The 17,166-nt window shown below is 43.7% G+C and overlaps 1 protein-coding gene across 1 annotated transcript; it reads left to right on the top strand.

Annotated features, from left to right (window-relative positions):
- Positions 1-7,394: 7,394 nt before the first annotated feature.
- LOC308437406 (interferon-induced transmembrane protein 2-like) lies at positions 7,395-7,676 on the top strand (the record flags this gene model as incomplete). Its single annotated transcript, XM_080938500.1, has 1 exon — positions 7,395-7,676. One exon carries the CDS (start codon positions 7,395-7,397, stop codon positions 7,674-7,676), a length of 282 nt encoding a protein of 93 aa, XP_080794626.1.
- Between the last annotated feature and the right edge of the window lie 9,490 nt (positions 7,677-17,166).

The following is a 17,166-nucleotide window of genomic DNA, read 5'->3' as shown; positions in this document are numbered from 1 at the left end:
ATTTTATCACAACAACCGAAGGAATGCCATTCATTTGACTTGTTTTCCATGGTCCTACTTCTCCAAACCTCCAGGGCGAGTGAAATTCCGTTCTGCAGAGGACAAGCAGTGGCTCCAGAATGTCTGTCAGGTGTCTGCTTTTAGAAGCCAGGTGTGGTGGCTGCTCCTAACTCTCAGAAGGGTGGGGAAGGAAGATAAAGATAAGACTGCTGGTCTGGTTTAAGGTATTAAGAGAATCTCTGCCCCTTCCCCACTCGCCCAACACACACACACACATATACACACACCAGTGTGCTTTGGACATAAGATGTGGACCGTGTTCTTTAGCTACATCTGCTGGGTTTACATTGTTTAGACTGTATATTGTTGGTAATCTTGGATTGCAGATAGGTAGAGGTAATCATGATATTAGTTTCCAAAACCATCTCTTGGCATGATTAATAAGTAGCCTTTTCCCAGGCTTTAGCTATTGAACACCTTTAAACTGTATCAGAAGCACACACTTAAAGTGTATCAGAAGCACACATCTTTATGTCAAAAACACACATCTAAGCTGGGTCAGAAGCACACATTTAAGCTGGGTCAGAAGCACACATTTGGAAAACCAGCAACATGGTTCTGTTTTTATCAGCAGCCTTCCGCCAAAATCAGTTTCTGCTGGCTCGTACTCTCTTGTAAATCACTCGGAAACTTGTCCCATTAACATTTTAATCCTCATGAGTTGTATTGTAGATAGTATAAAGGAAAGATTTAACTTTTTTTAAATCTCACCTATTTCTTTTTGAGCCATTCTCATACTTTGAAGAGCCTTATAATATAACCAAAGAAGAAACTGAGATATATAAAAACTCTGAGATGTATAAAAAGAAAGATGTGAAGCAGAGGTAGGGTTTTGCCTTAAAAGTTAGCATAAATCTTTAAAAAAAAAAAATCCAGTGTTGGCCAGAATTGAATATATATTTAAAGCAACATGAGAATATTTAATTTAGTAAACAGATGTTGATAGGTTCTCTGATGTGTTAGAAGTTTCCAGTAATCATCCTAGTAGGAGTGAATCCTAAATAAATAGACTGAGATGTGTGGGAAGCGTTGCTCTTCTTTATGTTGCTTATAGTGAACGTAAGCTACAGACTTGGGCCTGATGAAATGAGTCGGGGTATTTCCCCCAAAAGACACTCTTTGGCCATCAAAGACGTTCAACAAGAAAACTGTTGAGTGCTCCTGAGGAAGGTGTGAGCGCCTTGCTTGTACTGGCCTAAGTCTACAGTGTCCTCATGTGATAGACAAGATCTCTGCTTACAGATGAGAAAATATCCCAGGAATGCAGGTGAGAGTTAAACCACGCACAAGTCAGGGTTACTGTAATTAGCCCACACCAGTCACATGCTCTAAAACACTACCTAATAATGGGAAAATAGTCACTAGTAATAAATTGTTGTCTTCAAGCAGCATGCTGACATTAAAATATTAACCCATTCCTTTATGCAGTGTGTGTGTGTGTGTGTGTGTGTGTGTGTGTGTGTGCGCGTGCGTGAGGGCGTGTTACAGAGACAGGGTTTATTTTCTACATTTCCAGTTTTTCAAAAGACATCTTTTAGGAAATAGAATTTTAGGTAAATTTTCCTAGACAGCTTAGCAGCTTACATTTTTGTCTTGTTTTTGTAGAAAGGATACTTAAATTGATATTTTTATCTTGGGAACAGAGGAGCAATCCTTTGTATCCTCTTTGACATAGAATAGCAAATTTAAACATACTTTTGAGACTGATAGGTTAAAAAAATTCATACTTAAAAGCATATGATAGATAACTCACCAATTTCCCTGTTGCTTTATGAATATGTGTTTATGTCATTTTAGTTATAGCAAGTTATTTATAAACTTTCAATTATTTATGTTTTATAAGCCTTAACAGATATCCTCCGCAAAGGTGTGGAAACTAGACAAACATCCTACACATTTGTTTGTATAGATATAGTGCAGATTTAATAAATCCTCTTGAGATTCTAGTTCCAATAGTTTGGTATTTAAAAAATTTAAATATTATGCAGCAAGCAACAATAACAACAACCAAAATAAAGAATAAAAATAAAAATGACTGTGTTTGGCTGTTTCTTCCCCTACATGAATCTACCTTCACAGATGTTTTCTTGTTTTTGGAGAAGGACCAGAAGGATGTATAGAGCAAGTGTGGAAGGTTGCCTCTGACCACAGAATTGGTTCCTCATGTGGTGACTACAAACGCTGGTTCTAAGCCAGGCTGTCTAAAATAAGTCCTGGCTCTGCTATTTAGTGCCCGATTGAACTCCAGCAAACTTGTTTGTCCTGCCTGTGTCTCCGTGTCTTCATTTATAAAATGCTCGTTGTCAGGGTTGCAGTGAGGATTAAACTAGGGAGATCCTGGGTAGTGCCTAGAACAGAGTCTGCCATGATCATTGTTGTTGATATGTGTGCAGAGGTACTCGCCATGCATCATAGACCTACATGCTTTCCCCACTGATCTTTGTGAGTTGGGGGGTTGGCTGTTTGTTGTTTCTATTTGTGTGCCTGCTGCTTTTTGAATTGGTTTGATTTAAGGTTTCTGGTGTTTGGTTTACTTTGGTTTGGTTTTCGAGACAGGCTTTCTCTTTGTATCCCTGGCTGACCTGGAACTCACTCTGTAGAGGATGGCCTCAAACTCAAGAGATTTGCCTGCTTCTGCCTCCTGCATGCTAGGATTAAAAAGAGGCATCTTTTTTGTTGTTTTGAGACAAGATGTCACACATAGACTAGGCTGGCCTAGGCTGGCCTTCTGATTTTCCTACCTGTCTCCCAAGTGCTGGAATGATAGGCTTGTAATTATTTTTATACAGACACAGAAACTACAACAGTTTTGTTACATATGGAAGAGTAGAATGACTCATTAGATCATTGGGACTCAGCAAATACCAGGAGATAACAAAATATTAATCAGATAGAAAACAATAGTACATAGCCATAATTCTGACACCTAGAGGAGACTCAGGCAGGAGGACCATGAGTTCAAGACCAAACTAGGCTATATAGCAGGATGCTGTGATATATATGTATGCCATACATACATATATAATACATAATACATACAAACATACATACATACATACATACATACATACATACATACATACATACAATAAAAGCAGAGCAGAGCAGAAGTGCTTGGACAAAGGCCTATGAAACCACATGTTCTCTGGAACCACACTTCAGGATGTTTAATGTACAGAAAAGTATGTGCCAGATCAGCAAACCTAATTGTTTGAAATGTTGGTTGGGGGTTTTTGCCGATGTTTTTGTCTTTTATATACACTAAAATCATTACTGAACTATCAGTTTGTCTCGTTTGGGTTGGGGGAGCACAAAACGAATTAAAGGGCTTTTTAGCCGTCTTCCGCCAGAAGATTTAGGGAAACTATGTCTGTAAAGACTAGGTATGTTGGCCTTCTAATTCCAGAATCTCGAGATGTAACAGTAACTCATGGGCAAACCCTTCCCCAGACGATTTTGAAGTCTCTGCTCTAACCTTGAGTAGTTTGGAGTCTTCCTTCCAGGGTGGCTTTTCACTTACTGCTCTCTCCAGCATGACTCATCCCCAGAGGCATCCAGTCTGTGAAATCCTGCCCTGTGATGTGGATAAGGCTTGGACTCAGAAAGAGAAGACAAATCTTGGCTTCATTAGACACTAGGTGTGGAATATGGAACAAGTCGGCTTATTTTGGACTTCCCCTTTGGGCTTTGGATTCCACTTCCCAGGCCCTTATCTTGGGTTGTGGATTTGGAGTGAAAGCTCAGTGTGCTTTATTTGATTGTTGATTCAGTGTGTGTGTGCACGCATTGGTGGCGAGTAGGCATGTTCGTACCACAGTGCACATGTGAAAGTCAGAGGACAACATTCAAGAGCTGGTTCTGACTTGCCATCACAGGTTCTGGAGGTTGGACTCAGGCTGGCAGGTTGCTGGCCAAGTGTCTACCTGCTAAGCCACCTCAAGGGCCCCTTCTATTCATACAGGACCTGAAGAAGTAAACAGGTTTAAAGGTATATTTTAAGTATTTATTACCTCTGTATCCTGTAACTTAAAGAGAGAAACAGCTCCTGCTGTTTACAGATAAGATGTCAGGCCAGAGCTGCTGAACTGGACAGGTCACCTCCAGCACATCCTGTGTGGTTAAAGCCTTAGGAATGCAGCCCAGAGGGCACTTTGTCCCATCCACAGGTGACCAACAGCTCAGCATTCTGACTGACTCAGGGCAGTCCTTTTAGGAACAAAAGCTAGATTTAATGGCTAGATTACATTTTTTTTCCTTTTAAATTATAAAATATTTAAGACATACAGGGGATAATGAAATACCTGCTTCTCCAAAACTGGGACCTTTGAATAGAGTAACTTTAAATTTTTTGACACATACATTTTTTTTTTTACCCACTCCGTTGCAAAATCTTAGAAAAATTGGAAGAGGGGCCAAAGAACTGGTTTGGTGAGTATAGGTTCTTTCTGTACAAGCCTGATGACGTGGTTCGGTCCACAGAATCCTTGTAAAAAGGAAGATGACGTGCTGTATATCTGTAATCTTAGCTCCCTGCACCTGGTGGGAGGAGGGACCAAAGGAAGCCCCTGGGCCACCTAGCCTGGATACAAAGTCCGTCCTGGCAGCCACAAGACAGACTCTGCCTGGAAACAAGGTGGGAAGAGGCAAGAGACTCCAGGAAGTTCTCTGACCTCCATAGGTCAGCCACACACACACACACACACACACACACACACACACACACACACACACACGAATATGCACACACATACACATATATACATACATGTTAAAATCTTTAAAGAAAAGTTGAAAGAATATAATGAAAACTCTTCTCTTGCCCGTTACGGTTTCCCTGGAGTTAGTGTTTCCCGTGTTTATTTTGTCTTCATCTCTGTACCCCATGTACAGGCCTTTCTGAACCACTTCATTTACAGGCATGATGGATTCCCACCCCCTAGTCCCCCAGTCCTTATTTAAAACAAGGGGCATTTTCTCTAAAACCATAGACCAATTTTTAAAATCCAGGAAACCAATGTTTATAAAAGACCAATCTACAAACTCCTAATTGATGTTTTTATAGAAATGTTAGGAAAAAGATGAAGAGAGTGTGGAGGGGTGGGGGGTTATGGCCCATGGAGGTGCGGCGGGGCACGGGGGGGGGGGTCTGGTGCCTCTGGGGGACCCATGTTGGGAATCCCTTCTCCCTGAGGGACCAGCCACACGATGGTATAGTGCAGAATAGAGTTTATTCAGGGCATGGGGAGGGGAGATAAAAGGATAGTAGAGGCAGAGAGAGAGGAGAGGAGTAGAGTAGAGGCCGGCCATGAGCAAGTGGAGAGAGATGGGGGAAGGGAATGGGAAGAGGAGGGGGAGAGCAGGGGGGCAAAGAGCAAGAACACAGAGAGAGAGGAGGCAGCAAGCAGCCCCTTTTATAGTGTCAGGAGCATACCTGGCTGTCGCCAGGGAACTATGGGGTGGGGTTTACAGAACCCCAACACTAATAACATATATTTCATGGTTACAGAAAACCCTGGGTCAGGCGTTGCTTCCTGATATGTGTCCATAATCTTCTTTATTCTGAACAGTCAGCTCTTCAGCCTTTATCTTCTCTGACCTTGTGCTGCTGGTAGTTCGGAGACAGAGTTTCACTGTGTAGCTCGGGTTAGCCTTGGACCGGCAGTCTTCTTGTCTTGTTCTCCAAGTGCTTAGGGTGTGTGTGTGTGTGTGTGTGTGTGTGTGTGTGTGTGTGTGTGTGTACCACAATGGACAGCACAATGCTGACATTCTTACAGTGCCAGAGTTACTTTTGTAGAACGTCCCTCAATTCTGCTTTCTTTCTCTCTCTTTCCCCTCCCTCCTACCCTCTTTCCCTCTTCCTCCCACTCATCCTGTACTGATTTTCCTTTGTCAAGGAACCCACCCTGTTCCGAAATTCATCCTCTGAGCTCCTCGTTAGACTCGTCAGTACTGATTTGCTGGTGCAGTTTGACACTTGCTTTGCGGCCCAATGTGCGGTGCTTTTCCAAATGCCCTGGAAATTAATGTGTACTCTCTAATTCTTTAAACGAGTTCTAGCGTCCTCTCCGTAAATGCTACGCAGTGTTGAGTTTTGAAACTAGATATGCTTATGCAATTCTACATAAGTTTGTACACTCCAATTTGTTAACTCTCTTACTAGAATCTTGTGTGTTTACTTATTCTTGTTTTTAGAGCGTGGTGTCCAGCTCTCCCTGTGTGTGTTACACTTGTGTATGTCCTTCTTCAACGGTGGCTTCCTAGCTGCAAGGGAGAGTCCCGTGCCCCTCACCTGCCTCCTGTCCCCTGACTCAGCCCATTAGTGAGGGGCAGTGCCTCCTTCCCTGCATTCAGAGAACTCAGCTGCAGGTCAGGCACTGACTGAGCAAACGGGGCGACACAGATCTAGAGATTGATGAATTCAGACACACTGAGAACCACCGTGGTTGCCTGGTGTCCCTGTTTCTAACAGTTCATTCAGGAGCCTGATTACCACTTACTGCCCACGGATACTTCATTCAGTTGCCCCTTCCTCCTCCTCAGCCCTATTCCTTCTAAAGTGTGAGCCAACCTTTCAGACAGCATTCACCAAATTCCCCCTTCCTAACACTTCTTCTATACTTATACTTCAAGTGTACTTCCGGGACACAGGATTGAAGTTTAGAAAAAGATGTTTCTTAATGAATCCATAAAATGAAGGGCTGTTGTCTGTACTGTAGTAAATAGAATACACATGGAGATTTCGGAAGTGGGAAAAAAGGGCTTGAAACAAAAGAACAAGTTATAAACATTGCCAATGAAAGTAAGTGGATTGTTGAGCAGAGAAAACAATGGGTATAGAAGGGCATCCCGTGACCATCTCAGGGAAGGTCAGTGGTCTAAGCAGACCTTGGCCCTGAAGATGTGAAAGAAGCCATCAAGGCCAGGCTGAGGGACAGAGGCAGCAAAGACAGCTCCCTCGGGGCCTTCTGGCTACATTTCAGCTGGAATCCTTGGAAGGATTTTAAGCCGAAAATAAGACAAAAGGTTTGTGTTTCGATTTTTCATCAGAATATTTTTAATTATTTGGGAACTTCACATCATAACTCCGATCAAAGAGGAAACACAAGTACAATCTGTGGTGCCCCTATACTCAGTGGAACATGGTCCACCTCCCCCACCCCACCCCGTAATTAATTAAACTCATGTTCCAGAGTCAATACCATAAGCCCCAGCTCCTAAGCCTTCTTGACCACTAATCCCAGATCCCAGACTTCCTCCAAGCTATGAGACAATCAAAGGAGTAAGGGGTGACCAAGCCAGAGGAAGCCCACAGCTCAGCCATTGTGAGAACCATCATGATCAACATGCCCAGAGAGGTCTCTGTGCCTGACCTCTGTGCCACACCAAGGGATCTAGCCCGGGGCTTCAGTCCTAGTATGTCTACTGTGGAGTTCAAGGACAGGGAGAAGGTAGATATGCTTGGAACCCAGGCCCATGCCCCCACAGGCAAGTGCCCGAACATCAGCTCCCTGACCTTCAGCATCCTTAGGGACATCCTCCGCATCGACACTGCCTCCACCTCCTCCGTCGCAATCTTTCAAGCCTTCCCACAAAGGGTACCACGTCCCGGAGCCTAGCCCTGTCCCATGCTCCATTGTCCACACCTGGCTCTCCCATCAGGCTGAGGCCTTGACCCTTTACACTACACATATGCAAATGTCACCGTCACAGATCTGGCCACACTGGATTCGGTGAAGTCCGAGTGGTAGCAAAAACAAACACCCTGAGTCCTTCTCCCCTCATTCCCCTCCCCACACCAGAGGCCTTCGATTGTGGAGAGCTACGCTTCAGCGCCCTAGGAAACTGTTAGGCTGTTACTTTTAGGGGCCAGGTAAGGGTTGTCACGGAAACCTTCCGTGTCCCTCTTTCTCAACCGTGAGTCTGTAGTCATCTATAAAACTGCAAAAGTAGCTTCCTTGTCCTTTAGAGTCATGGGAGCACAGACCACAGACATCCCTATGACCTCAGGTGACAGGGGCTTGTGTTCTTAAGTAGAATTGTAGTTAGTACATGGAGACCATCTTGTCTGGACAGTAGCAGGCATGACAACTCCAGGAAGTTGTAAGTAGCAACTCTGTAAGTGAGGTGTGGTGCGTCATATGGGTTAGCCCAGGACCTGGAGAGCCATGGAAGGAGCCAGCCTGGGCTACGTAGCAACTCTCTCTGAAAAGAAAAAAAATTGTCTTAACCATTTCTATCCTGAAACAATCAGATTATCCAGTGTGCAGATGTATTCATCCACCTGCCCTCATCTTCTTCCTGTGCTGAGCTATGTCTGAACACCTTCAAAGCATCGTGGAATTTTGTCCCTTGGTATCGTACTCATAAACATTTTCTGGGGGCTGGAGACACGGCTCAGTGGTTAGAGCACTGACTGCTCTTCCAGAGGTCCTGAGTTCAAATCCCAGCAACCACATGGTGGCTCACAACCATCTGTAATGAGATCTGATGCCCTCTTCTGGTGCATCTGAAGACAGCGACGGTGTACTCACATAAATAAAACAAATAAATAAATCTTTAAAAAGAAAAAAAAACCTTTTATAGTTGTTCAGTCAGGATAAAAATGATGTCATAAAACTTTTAATTCTCTTTCCTGTTCCCTCTCCCTGTCTAGTTCTCAATTCCAAGGCTTATGTCATTGACTTATTGAAACTAAAGGATCCCATACCATAAAAACGTCTCAACACTTCATAATAAAAGCTCTTAACTTAATGAACTATAGAAATGGTCCCTGTAAGTATAGTCTTAAAGTTTCTTAATTAAAAAGGAAAGAGAAGAGAGAAAAATACAGAGTTCGAGGCATAGATTGAAATTGCCATTAAGTCAGACCATCTCTGGAATGTTCTTTGAAGTATCTGGCAAACAAGTCGGCCAGCCCAAAGAGCCATAAAACTTACCACACTTGGCACCTATAACCAAGCTGTTTAATAAGGATGTGCCTAGTATCTAACATTTTTGGGACAGGTTCTTACGTAACCTAGGTGGGCCTCAACCCCCAAGGATGATTTTTAATTTCTGGTCCTTCTGCTTCTACATCCCAAATTATAGACCACACCCCTACGCCCCATGCTTTAATGTTGCCATCCACTCTTGGGTCTCATCTGCTTCCTCACTGTGGTCTGCCAACTGTCACTGAATTACCAGCATCTGAAAAATACCAGAGAGCCTCACAAACATTTCTTAAAACAATTATGATGAGACTTCAGCTCATCGACTACGGTCTTTCTAATCTCTGAAACTAGAAAATTACAAATCATTGGACTGGACGTAGCATCAGGCAAAAGCCTAGTTATTTTCTGCTGTAAGAATGTACGTACAAGAAGAAACGGGGCGAGCAACATTTATGCTCTTCCCCTTGCTAGAAGTCCTAAGAATGTTACTGCTTTGCTGGGGTTTGCCTCTGGAGTCAAGGGCTCAGGGTCTTCATGCCAACTGTAACTCAGAGCACTGGAGTTTGCTCCAATTGCTTCAGCAGGCTGTCACATGACCTGAGTTTACCTTCTGTCGCTGTGATAGAACATTTACCAGAAGCAGCTTATGGGAAACAAGAGGTCTATCTATCTTACACATCCCAGGCCACAGTCCCCTAAAGGAAGTCAAAGCAGAAACCCAAGCAAGGGCAGGACACTGGAGAGGAACTGTAGCAAAGGCCACGGAGAACTGCTCACTGGCTTCTCATTGCTTGCGTTTAGGCCAGGCCCACCTGCCTAGGAGCGGTACCGCCCACCTCACGACGTCACTTACTAATCAAGAAAATGCCCGGCAGGCTTTCCTATGGTCAGCTTGAAGGCATTTTCTCATTTGAGACTTCCTCTTCCCAGGTGATCCCAGCTGTGCAGAGTTGTCGTGAAAGCCAGCCAGGCCATTAGGCTAGGGAGGAGGTGGCTGAGCCATCTCCGGGTTCACCTGACAGCTCTAATTTCTTAAGCTCAGGTCAGAGCTCTTTAATGCCATAAGAAACTGATAGATGTTTGTTTAATCAGATTGGCTGACATCTCTTCATCCTCACACTACCACAAAACATGGGCCTGAGCCTATTTGTCCACTCACCGGTCAGTTACCGAGAGCGTCATGCGTGTCAGACACTATTCATGGTCCGAAGGGAACAGGGCGTTGTCTCTGCCCCTGCGGAATCTGTCATTTCTGTATCTAACTTATGAATGATCTTCAGTTAGTAAGGGTACAGGAGGATCTGGAGATTGCAGGAGTCCCGTGAGGAAGGACAATTGCTACGATTCCTTGGTTATCAACTATGTCAGGGTCTAGACTAGCTCTGCCTCCGCAGATAATTGCTACTCACGCTACTCTTCCCTACAGATGAAGACATCGAAACTTGAAGACCACAGCGGCTAGTCAGGGAAATAGAATCCGTCTAATAGCTTTAACTAAGTATTACTCGATACTGGGTCACCGATGAAGATCTTGAGCAAATATTAGAAACCATGTATGATAAATTGTGGGAACCTCGATGGCATTACTGCAGAACTCACAATATACGGAAAGGGTTGTTCAACAGGATCGGATAGGGCTGTAGTGATGGATCAGCTGAGAGTCGTTTTACTCCTCCAGAGAACTGGATTTTAGTTCCTAGTACCCACGTTGGGAACTTTATAACCACTTGTCACTCCCTGCCAGGGGATCTGATGCCCTCTGGTGACCTCTGAGGGCACCTGCACTCACACACCCCATGTGCACACATATTATAAGAGAAAAATAAAATCTGTTTTTTTTTTTTTTAATGGGTTTAGCAGTGATAGGGCACTTGCCTAGGACTTGTGTGACCATGGGTTCAATCCCCACACCGGAAACAGAAACAACAACAAAATGTTTTAAAAACTTTGGGGAAGACTTTCTGGTTTCTGTACTGTGTTTCAAGCCTGGTCCTCCGCTCATTCCAGAATAAAACGTGGACTCGTCCAAGTCTTACGTGTATGAATGTTTCGCCTACATGCATATAGGAACATCATATGTAGGCTTCATGCCTGGAGAGGGCAGGAGAGGGTGTCAAGTCTATGGGACTGTAGCTACAGATAGTTGTGAGCCAACATGTAGCACTGGGAATTGAACCCTAGTCCTCTACAAGAACAGTAAGTACTCTTAACCACTGAGCAATCCCTCTAGCTCCTGGCTTATTAACTGTTTTTAAATGTATAGTTTAGTAGTAAGTACGTCCCCAGTTTCCAGACGCTTTTTTATCTCACTAAACTGCAATTTTATAGCGACTGAACAATAATCTATTCTTCCCTCTCTCTAAGTCTCTGGCATCCGCTACTCTTTCTGTGCCTAAAAATTTGGCTACTCCAGGACCACATATGAATGGACATATCTTATGTTTGGCATAGTGACTAAATGCAACGTGGTGTTCTAGACTGGACTGTGGAAAAAGAAAAGAACATTAGTGGAAAGAGTGGTAAGATCTGAATTATGTCTGTGGTTTGGTCAATAGTACTATATCAACATCAATTTCTTTGTTTTATATACCATAACTATATAGGGTATTGCGGTTAACACTGTCAACTTAACAGGATCTAGAACAGTAGTTCTCAACCAGTATTAAAGGTCACAGTGTTAGGAAGGTTGAGAACCACTGCACTAGAGTCATCTAGGAGATAAGCCACTGGGCGTGTGTGTGTGTGTGTGTGTGTGTGCGCGTGTCTGTAGGGTAGACTGTTGTTGAATACTGTGTAGGTTATAAGAGTTGGAATGGAATAGCCACCCTGAAGGTAGGCAGCACCATCCCATGGGTCAGGTCTGTTTTGAACTCTCCTCTTAACATAAAACTACATGGTTGGCCTGTGAGATAATTCATCCAGTAAAAACACTTGCCACCAAATTTGATGACCTGAGTTCTATTTTTGGAACCCATAGAGTAGGAGGGACTTCTTCATATTCTGAACTTCAGAATATGTGTTCTGTGGCATGTGTTTATGTGTGTGTGTGCGCGTATGTGTGTGCATGCACACGCGTGCACACACACAATGTAAGAAAAATTTTTAACTATTTTAAAGACTTTTTCTTCTGGGTTGGGGATCAAATTTGGGGCCTTATGCATATGAAGCAAGCCTTCTACCTCTGGATCACACCCCCCAGTCCTAAAGGAAAAGTAATTTTAAAAATTAATTTTCTCATTCTAAAATTTTTTAAATGTCTTCTTCTTGGTGATTATCTAAGGGATTTCATGGTCATTCCATTGATGTTGTCACTGCCCAAGTTTGTTTCAATGCCCCTAATATGGAATTGTCTTCAAAAGTCTAAGACTAAGATTATAGTATCAGAACTGAAGAATTCTGAGAACAAATTAAGCCCCACATGCTAATCATTTCAGAGATCTGCCATGTGCCACAATCTACATACTCAGTTTCAGGGTGTCTCAGTCAGGGTTTCTATCCCTGCACAAAACATCACGACCAAGAAGCAAGTTGGGGAGGAAAGGGTTTATTCAGCTTACACTTCCACATTGCTGTTCATCACCAGAGGAAGTAAGGACTGAAACTCAAGCAGGTCAGGAAGCAGGAGCTGATGCAGAGGCCATGGAGGAATGTTACTTACTGGCTTGTTTCCCTGGCTTGCTCAGCCTGCTTTCTTATAGAACCTAGGTCTACCAGCCCAGGGATGACACCACCCACAATGGGCTGGGCCAGGGATGGCTCCACCCACAATGGGCTGGGCCAGGGATGGCTCCACCCACAATGGGCGGGGCCCTCCCCCCTTGATCACTAGTTGAGAAAATGCCTTACAGCTGGATTTCATGGAGGCATTTCCTCAACTGAGGCACTGTTCTCTGTGGTAACTCCAGTTGACACAAAACCAAAGTGGTTAATATTTGATTTATGTTCCAAATGTCTCCTTCATTAAGCTCTTGTGTATTTTATGTACATTTATATCTGGCCTCGCTTGGGGAATAGCCCTGTCCTTTGGATTTCAGATAAAGGAATCACTAGCTGGGTGTGGAGTGCCACAACTTTATCTCCAGAACTAAGGGGGCAGAGGCAGGAGGATTGCTCCACGTTCAAGGCCAGCTTTAGTCTACATAGTAGCTTCTAGGAGAGCCAGGGATGCATAGTAAGAACCCGTTAAAAACTACATAGGCCAAGGAAAATACATGTTTAAAATATTGATTTAATCCTTTTAGCATGGCACCCACAAAAGATGAGGTCCCATAAATAGCTGATGGACTCACACTAACTTGGGGGTGCAGTTTATCCTGCACATTTTTACCATTTTGATACAGTGACGTGAATGCGGGTGGCCTACCCTGCAAGGAAAGCAGCTTACCATGGACACAGCTTAGGATTGCTGGAGAACGGGGTTAGATTTCATCTCTTAAGAAAGTCACTACAGAAAATGCAATGCATGACCTTCCCTCTCCGGCCACGCCCTGTGACATGTGTGCCACCTCGATTCCCATTTCTCTGATCAGCACCGATACCCAATGCAGGCTTATTTGTGTACTGAACACGTGTGTTCTTGGTGAATTTCTGTGACGGATTGAATCTGGCATCAGTGGGAGGAGAGGCCTTTGGTCCAGTGAAGGAGCATTTTCCCAGTGTAGGGGAATGCCAAAGCGCTGAGGTGGAGAGGGTAACTGGGAGAGGGAGCACCTTCTGGAAGCAAGTGGAGGGGGAGGGAGAAGGAAGGGAGGGCAGATAACATTTGAAATGTAAATACAGAGAATATCCAATGAAATAAATGTTTTAAAGAGATTTATTTATTTATTTTATGTGAATACACTGCAGCTGTCTTCAGACACACCAGAAGAGGGCATCAGATCCCATCACAGATGGTTGTGGGCCACCATGTGGTTGCTGGGAATTGAACTCAGGACTCTGGAAGAACAGTCAGTGCTCTTAACCACTAAGACATCTCTCCAGACCCCCAATAAAAATATTTTTTTAAAAATGCTCCCACAGGCTCATGCATTTTAAATGTTTGATTCCCAGTGGGTGGATTGTCTAGGAAGAATTCGGAGGTGTGGCTTGGTTGGAGGAGCTGTGTCACTGGGGTGGGGGAGGCTTTCAGGTTTCAAAAGCCTAGGCCAGGCCCAGTCTCAAGTTCTCTCTGCCTGCTGCCTTTGATCGGAACATAAGCTCTTTCCAGTTCCTGAACTCCTGCTACTCTGATCGCCACCATGATGGTCACAGGCTTGCCCTCTAAAACTGTAAGCAAACCCCCAATTAAATGCCTATATTGGTCAGGGTTCTCTAGATCACAGAACTTATGGGCAGTCTCTACATAGTAAGGGAAGTGGTTGATGACTCAGTCTGTAGTCCAACTCCCCGACAATGGTCAGCAGCTGTGGATGGAAGCCCAAGGGCCCAGCAGTTGCTCAGCCCACAAGACAAGCAGGTGAAGAGAAAGTCTTCTTTCTTCCAATGTCCTGATGTAGGTCTCCAGCAGAAGGTGTGTCCCAGATTAAAGGTGTGTGCCACCACGCCCTGTGCTGTCAAGGACCCCAATTCAGTAAGAAGTAAGACAACCCTCCAGAGAAACTCAGACGTTTGCAAGCTGACAGCTTTATGTTTGTTTCCAGAGTCAGACCAACAAAGCAAAGCGGTCACATTCCAGAGTTTGGTGGAAAATGTCTTTATTGTGGTAAAAAACAAAGCTTCCATACGCATTCACTTATTTTTAACTGAGATGTATTGTTTGTACCTTTTGTGTTTAGTATATAAAGTACACTGTGGTAATGCAGTGGACATATATAGTGGATAATAATTAAATAAGAGTAATACATATTTCTAATGTTCAATTATTACACGCCAGCTTATTGAGGGCTTTAAGATAACAGTGATTTTTTTTCAAAGTTTACCAAATGTTTATTTATTAATTTTTGGTGAAGTATGTTATTTTATTCATATTTTTGTGAGAATTTCATATATAAGTACTGTGTTTAGTCCTTGGAACTGTTCTTTCTACACTAATCGGCTGGAGGACTGTAAACATTGGCGCTCTGGCCTCTAGGGGGCGCGCTTTCCCTTTTAATAGTGTGGCTCAAGTACTCAAATTTCTGGAGTACTAATGAAAGCAGAAAATATTTCGAAACTTCGCATTGCTTCAAATAGACAGCTAATGAATACGGAAACTATCATACATCTGGATAATTTGTCTCAATGAGTGCAGCGTAGGAATTTGACGCTGAGAAAGAATTCCTCCTTTTTTCCCCAGTATATACAGGAACAGAAGTGCGGCCTGTTCCCCATTTTTAAATCCAGCATAAAAGTTTTGAATTTTTATGCCATTTCTTCCAAAGTGAGGTCTCAAGTTCAATCCCTAATATGGTGAGAAGGGAAAACAATGTTGGTCCTTTTTTTTCCTTTTCTGTTCTTTAACAGACCTATTTTCTGGATGGGTACTAACTCCTGTGTTCTCTGCATGGTGGTCTCAAATAGGCAAGTTGGCCTGACTGTTCTGTTTGTCCCACACAATATCCTAAGTAAAATATGGATTCATTTTTAGTATTGTTAAGTGTTTACATAAGGATGCATATTTTGGCTTTAGTTGCAAATTTAATTCGTAGGCCGTGATGATTACATTTGATTGACAGCTTGACTGGACCCGGGAATCACTTAGGAGATACAGTCTGAGTATCTTTGAGGGCAGTTCTGGAGAGGTTTCACTGGGCGGTGAAGGCTTGCCTTTCGTGAAGTTTGTACCTTGACATAGAATCCCGAGAGAAAGTAGGCTGAGTCCAGCATCCCTGCCCCCCACCGCCCCTCTGTTTCCTGACTAACAGGAGACTGGCTGCCTCATGTTCCAAAGCTAGTCTCTTCCTGCCGCCACGCCCTGGCACGGTGGATTGATCATACTCTCAAATTACCAGCCAAAACGAACTCCCGCTTTTTCGATTCAAAATGACTACGTTTTATCAATTTACACTTATTTTCTCTGTGTGTGTATTGGAGTAAGGACATATGCATTCTCGTCTCACTCTGTGTGTGTGTGTGTGTGTGTGTGTGTGTGTGTGTGTGTGACTGTGTGACTATAAGTCAGAGGGCAGCTTTCAGAAGTCAGTTCTTTCTTCCCATTGTGTAAGTCTCAGGTAAGGAACTAGATTCATCAGGTGAGTTTAGGTGGCAGATGTCTTTACTCACTGGACCATCTTCCTGGCGCATTCGTCCTTTCTTAAATTACTTTGTCCCGCATTTCATTGGGTATTTTAAATTAATTAATTTATTATATACAAGTACACTGTAGCTGTTTTCAGACACACCAGAAGAGGGCATCAGATCCCATTACAGATGGTTGTGAGCCACCATGTGGTTGCTGGGAGTTGGACTCAGGACCTCTGGAGGAGCAGCCAGTGCTCTAACCACTGAGCAATCTCTCCAGCCCTTCGCTGGGTATTTTACAGTAACAAAAAAAGTTCGTAGTACCCATGGCAACCCTGGGCCTGTGTTCTTCCAAAGTGATAATTAGCTGCTCTTCCCTTTAGAAAAGGTGTGAACTTTCTATTTTTCTGTAGCACCACCCCACACACAACTGCCATTCTTTGAGACTAATTAATTGTCTAGTTGCTATTAATCATCTCATTGGCTCCTGATATGAGGCCTCTGTAGTGTGTTCCAAGTGTTTTGGTCATTTAAACTTAAGTTTGTGGAGGCTGGGGCAGTTAGGAGCACTGACTGCTCTTCCTAGAGGTCCTGAGTTCAATTCCCAGCAACCACATGGTGGCTCACAACCATCTGTAATGGGATCTGATGCCCTCTTCTGGTGTGTCTGAAGACAGTGACTGTGTGCTTATATACATAAATCTAAACACAAACAAACAAAAAATAAGTTGGTGAACTTTTCTACATCTTTGATAGGAAGCCTTTCAGCCAGCACTGCGGACTGCCAAAGGACATTCTGGGCACCCTGGGGATGACAGAGCCCCAGACCTGAGTAAGGCACTTCCTCCTCTTTGATCTCCCGCCCTTAATCTGTAAAATGAGGATGATGGCGGCGTACTGTTGTAGTAGCCTCTTCAACCCAAATAAGCCGGTGCACAGAAAACACAACAGAGTTAATATTGAATACAAGCATCACCTAGACTGGGCAGATCGACCGCCACACTCCCTGTTCCCCAGC

This window comes from Micromys minutus (assembly GCF_963924665.1).
Source record: "Micromys minutus genome assembly, chromosome: 26".
Classification (NCBI taxonomy): Eukaryota; Metazoa; Chordata; class Mammalia; order Rodentia; family Muridae; genus Micromys; species Micromys minutus.
The sequence above is the reverse complement of the archived record's forward strand: the minus strand, read 5'-3'. Positions and strand labels throughout refer to the sequence as shown.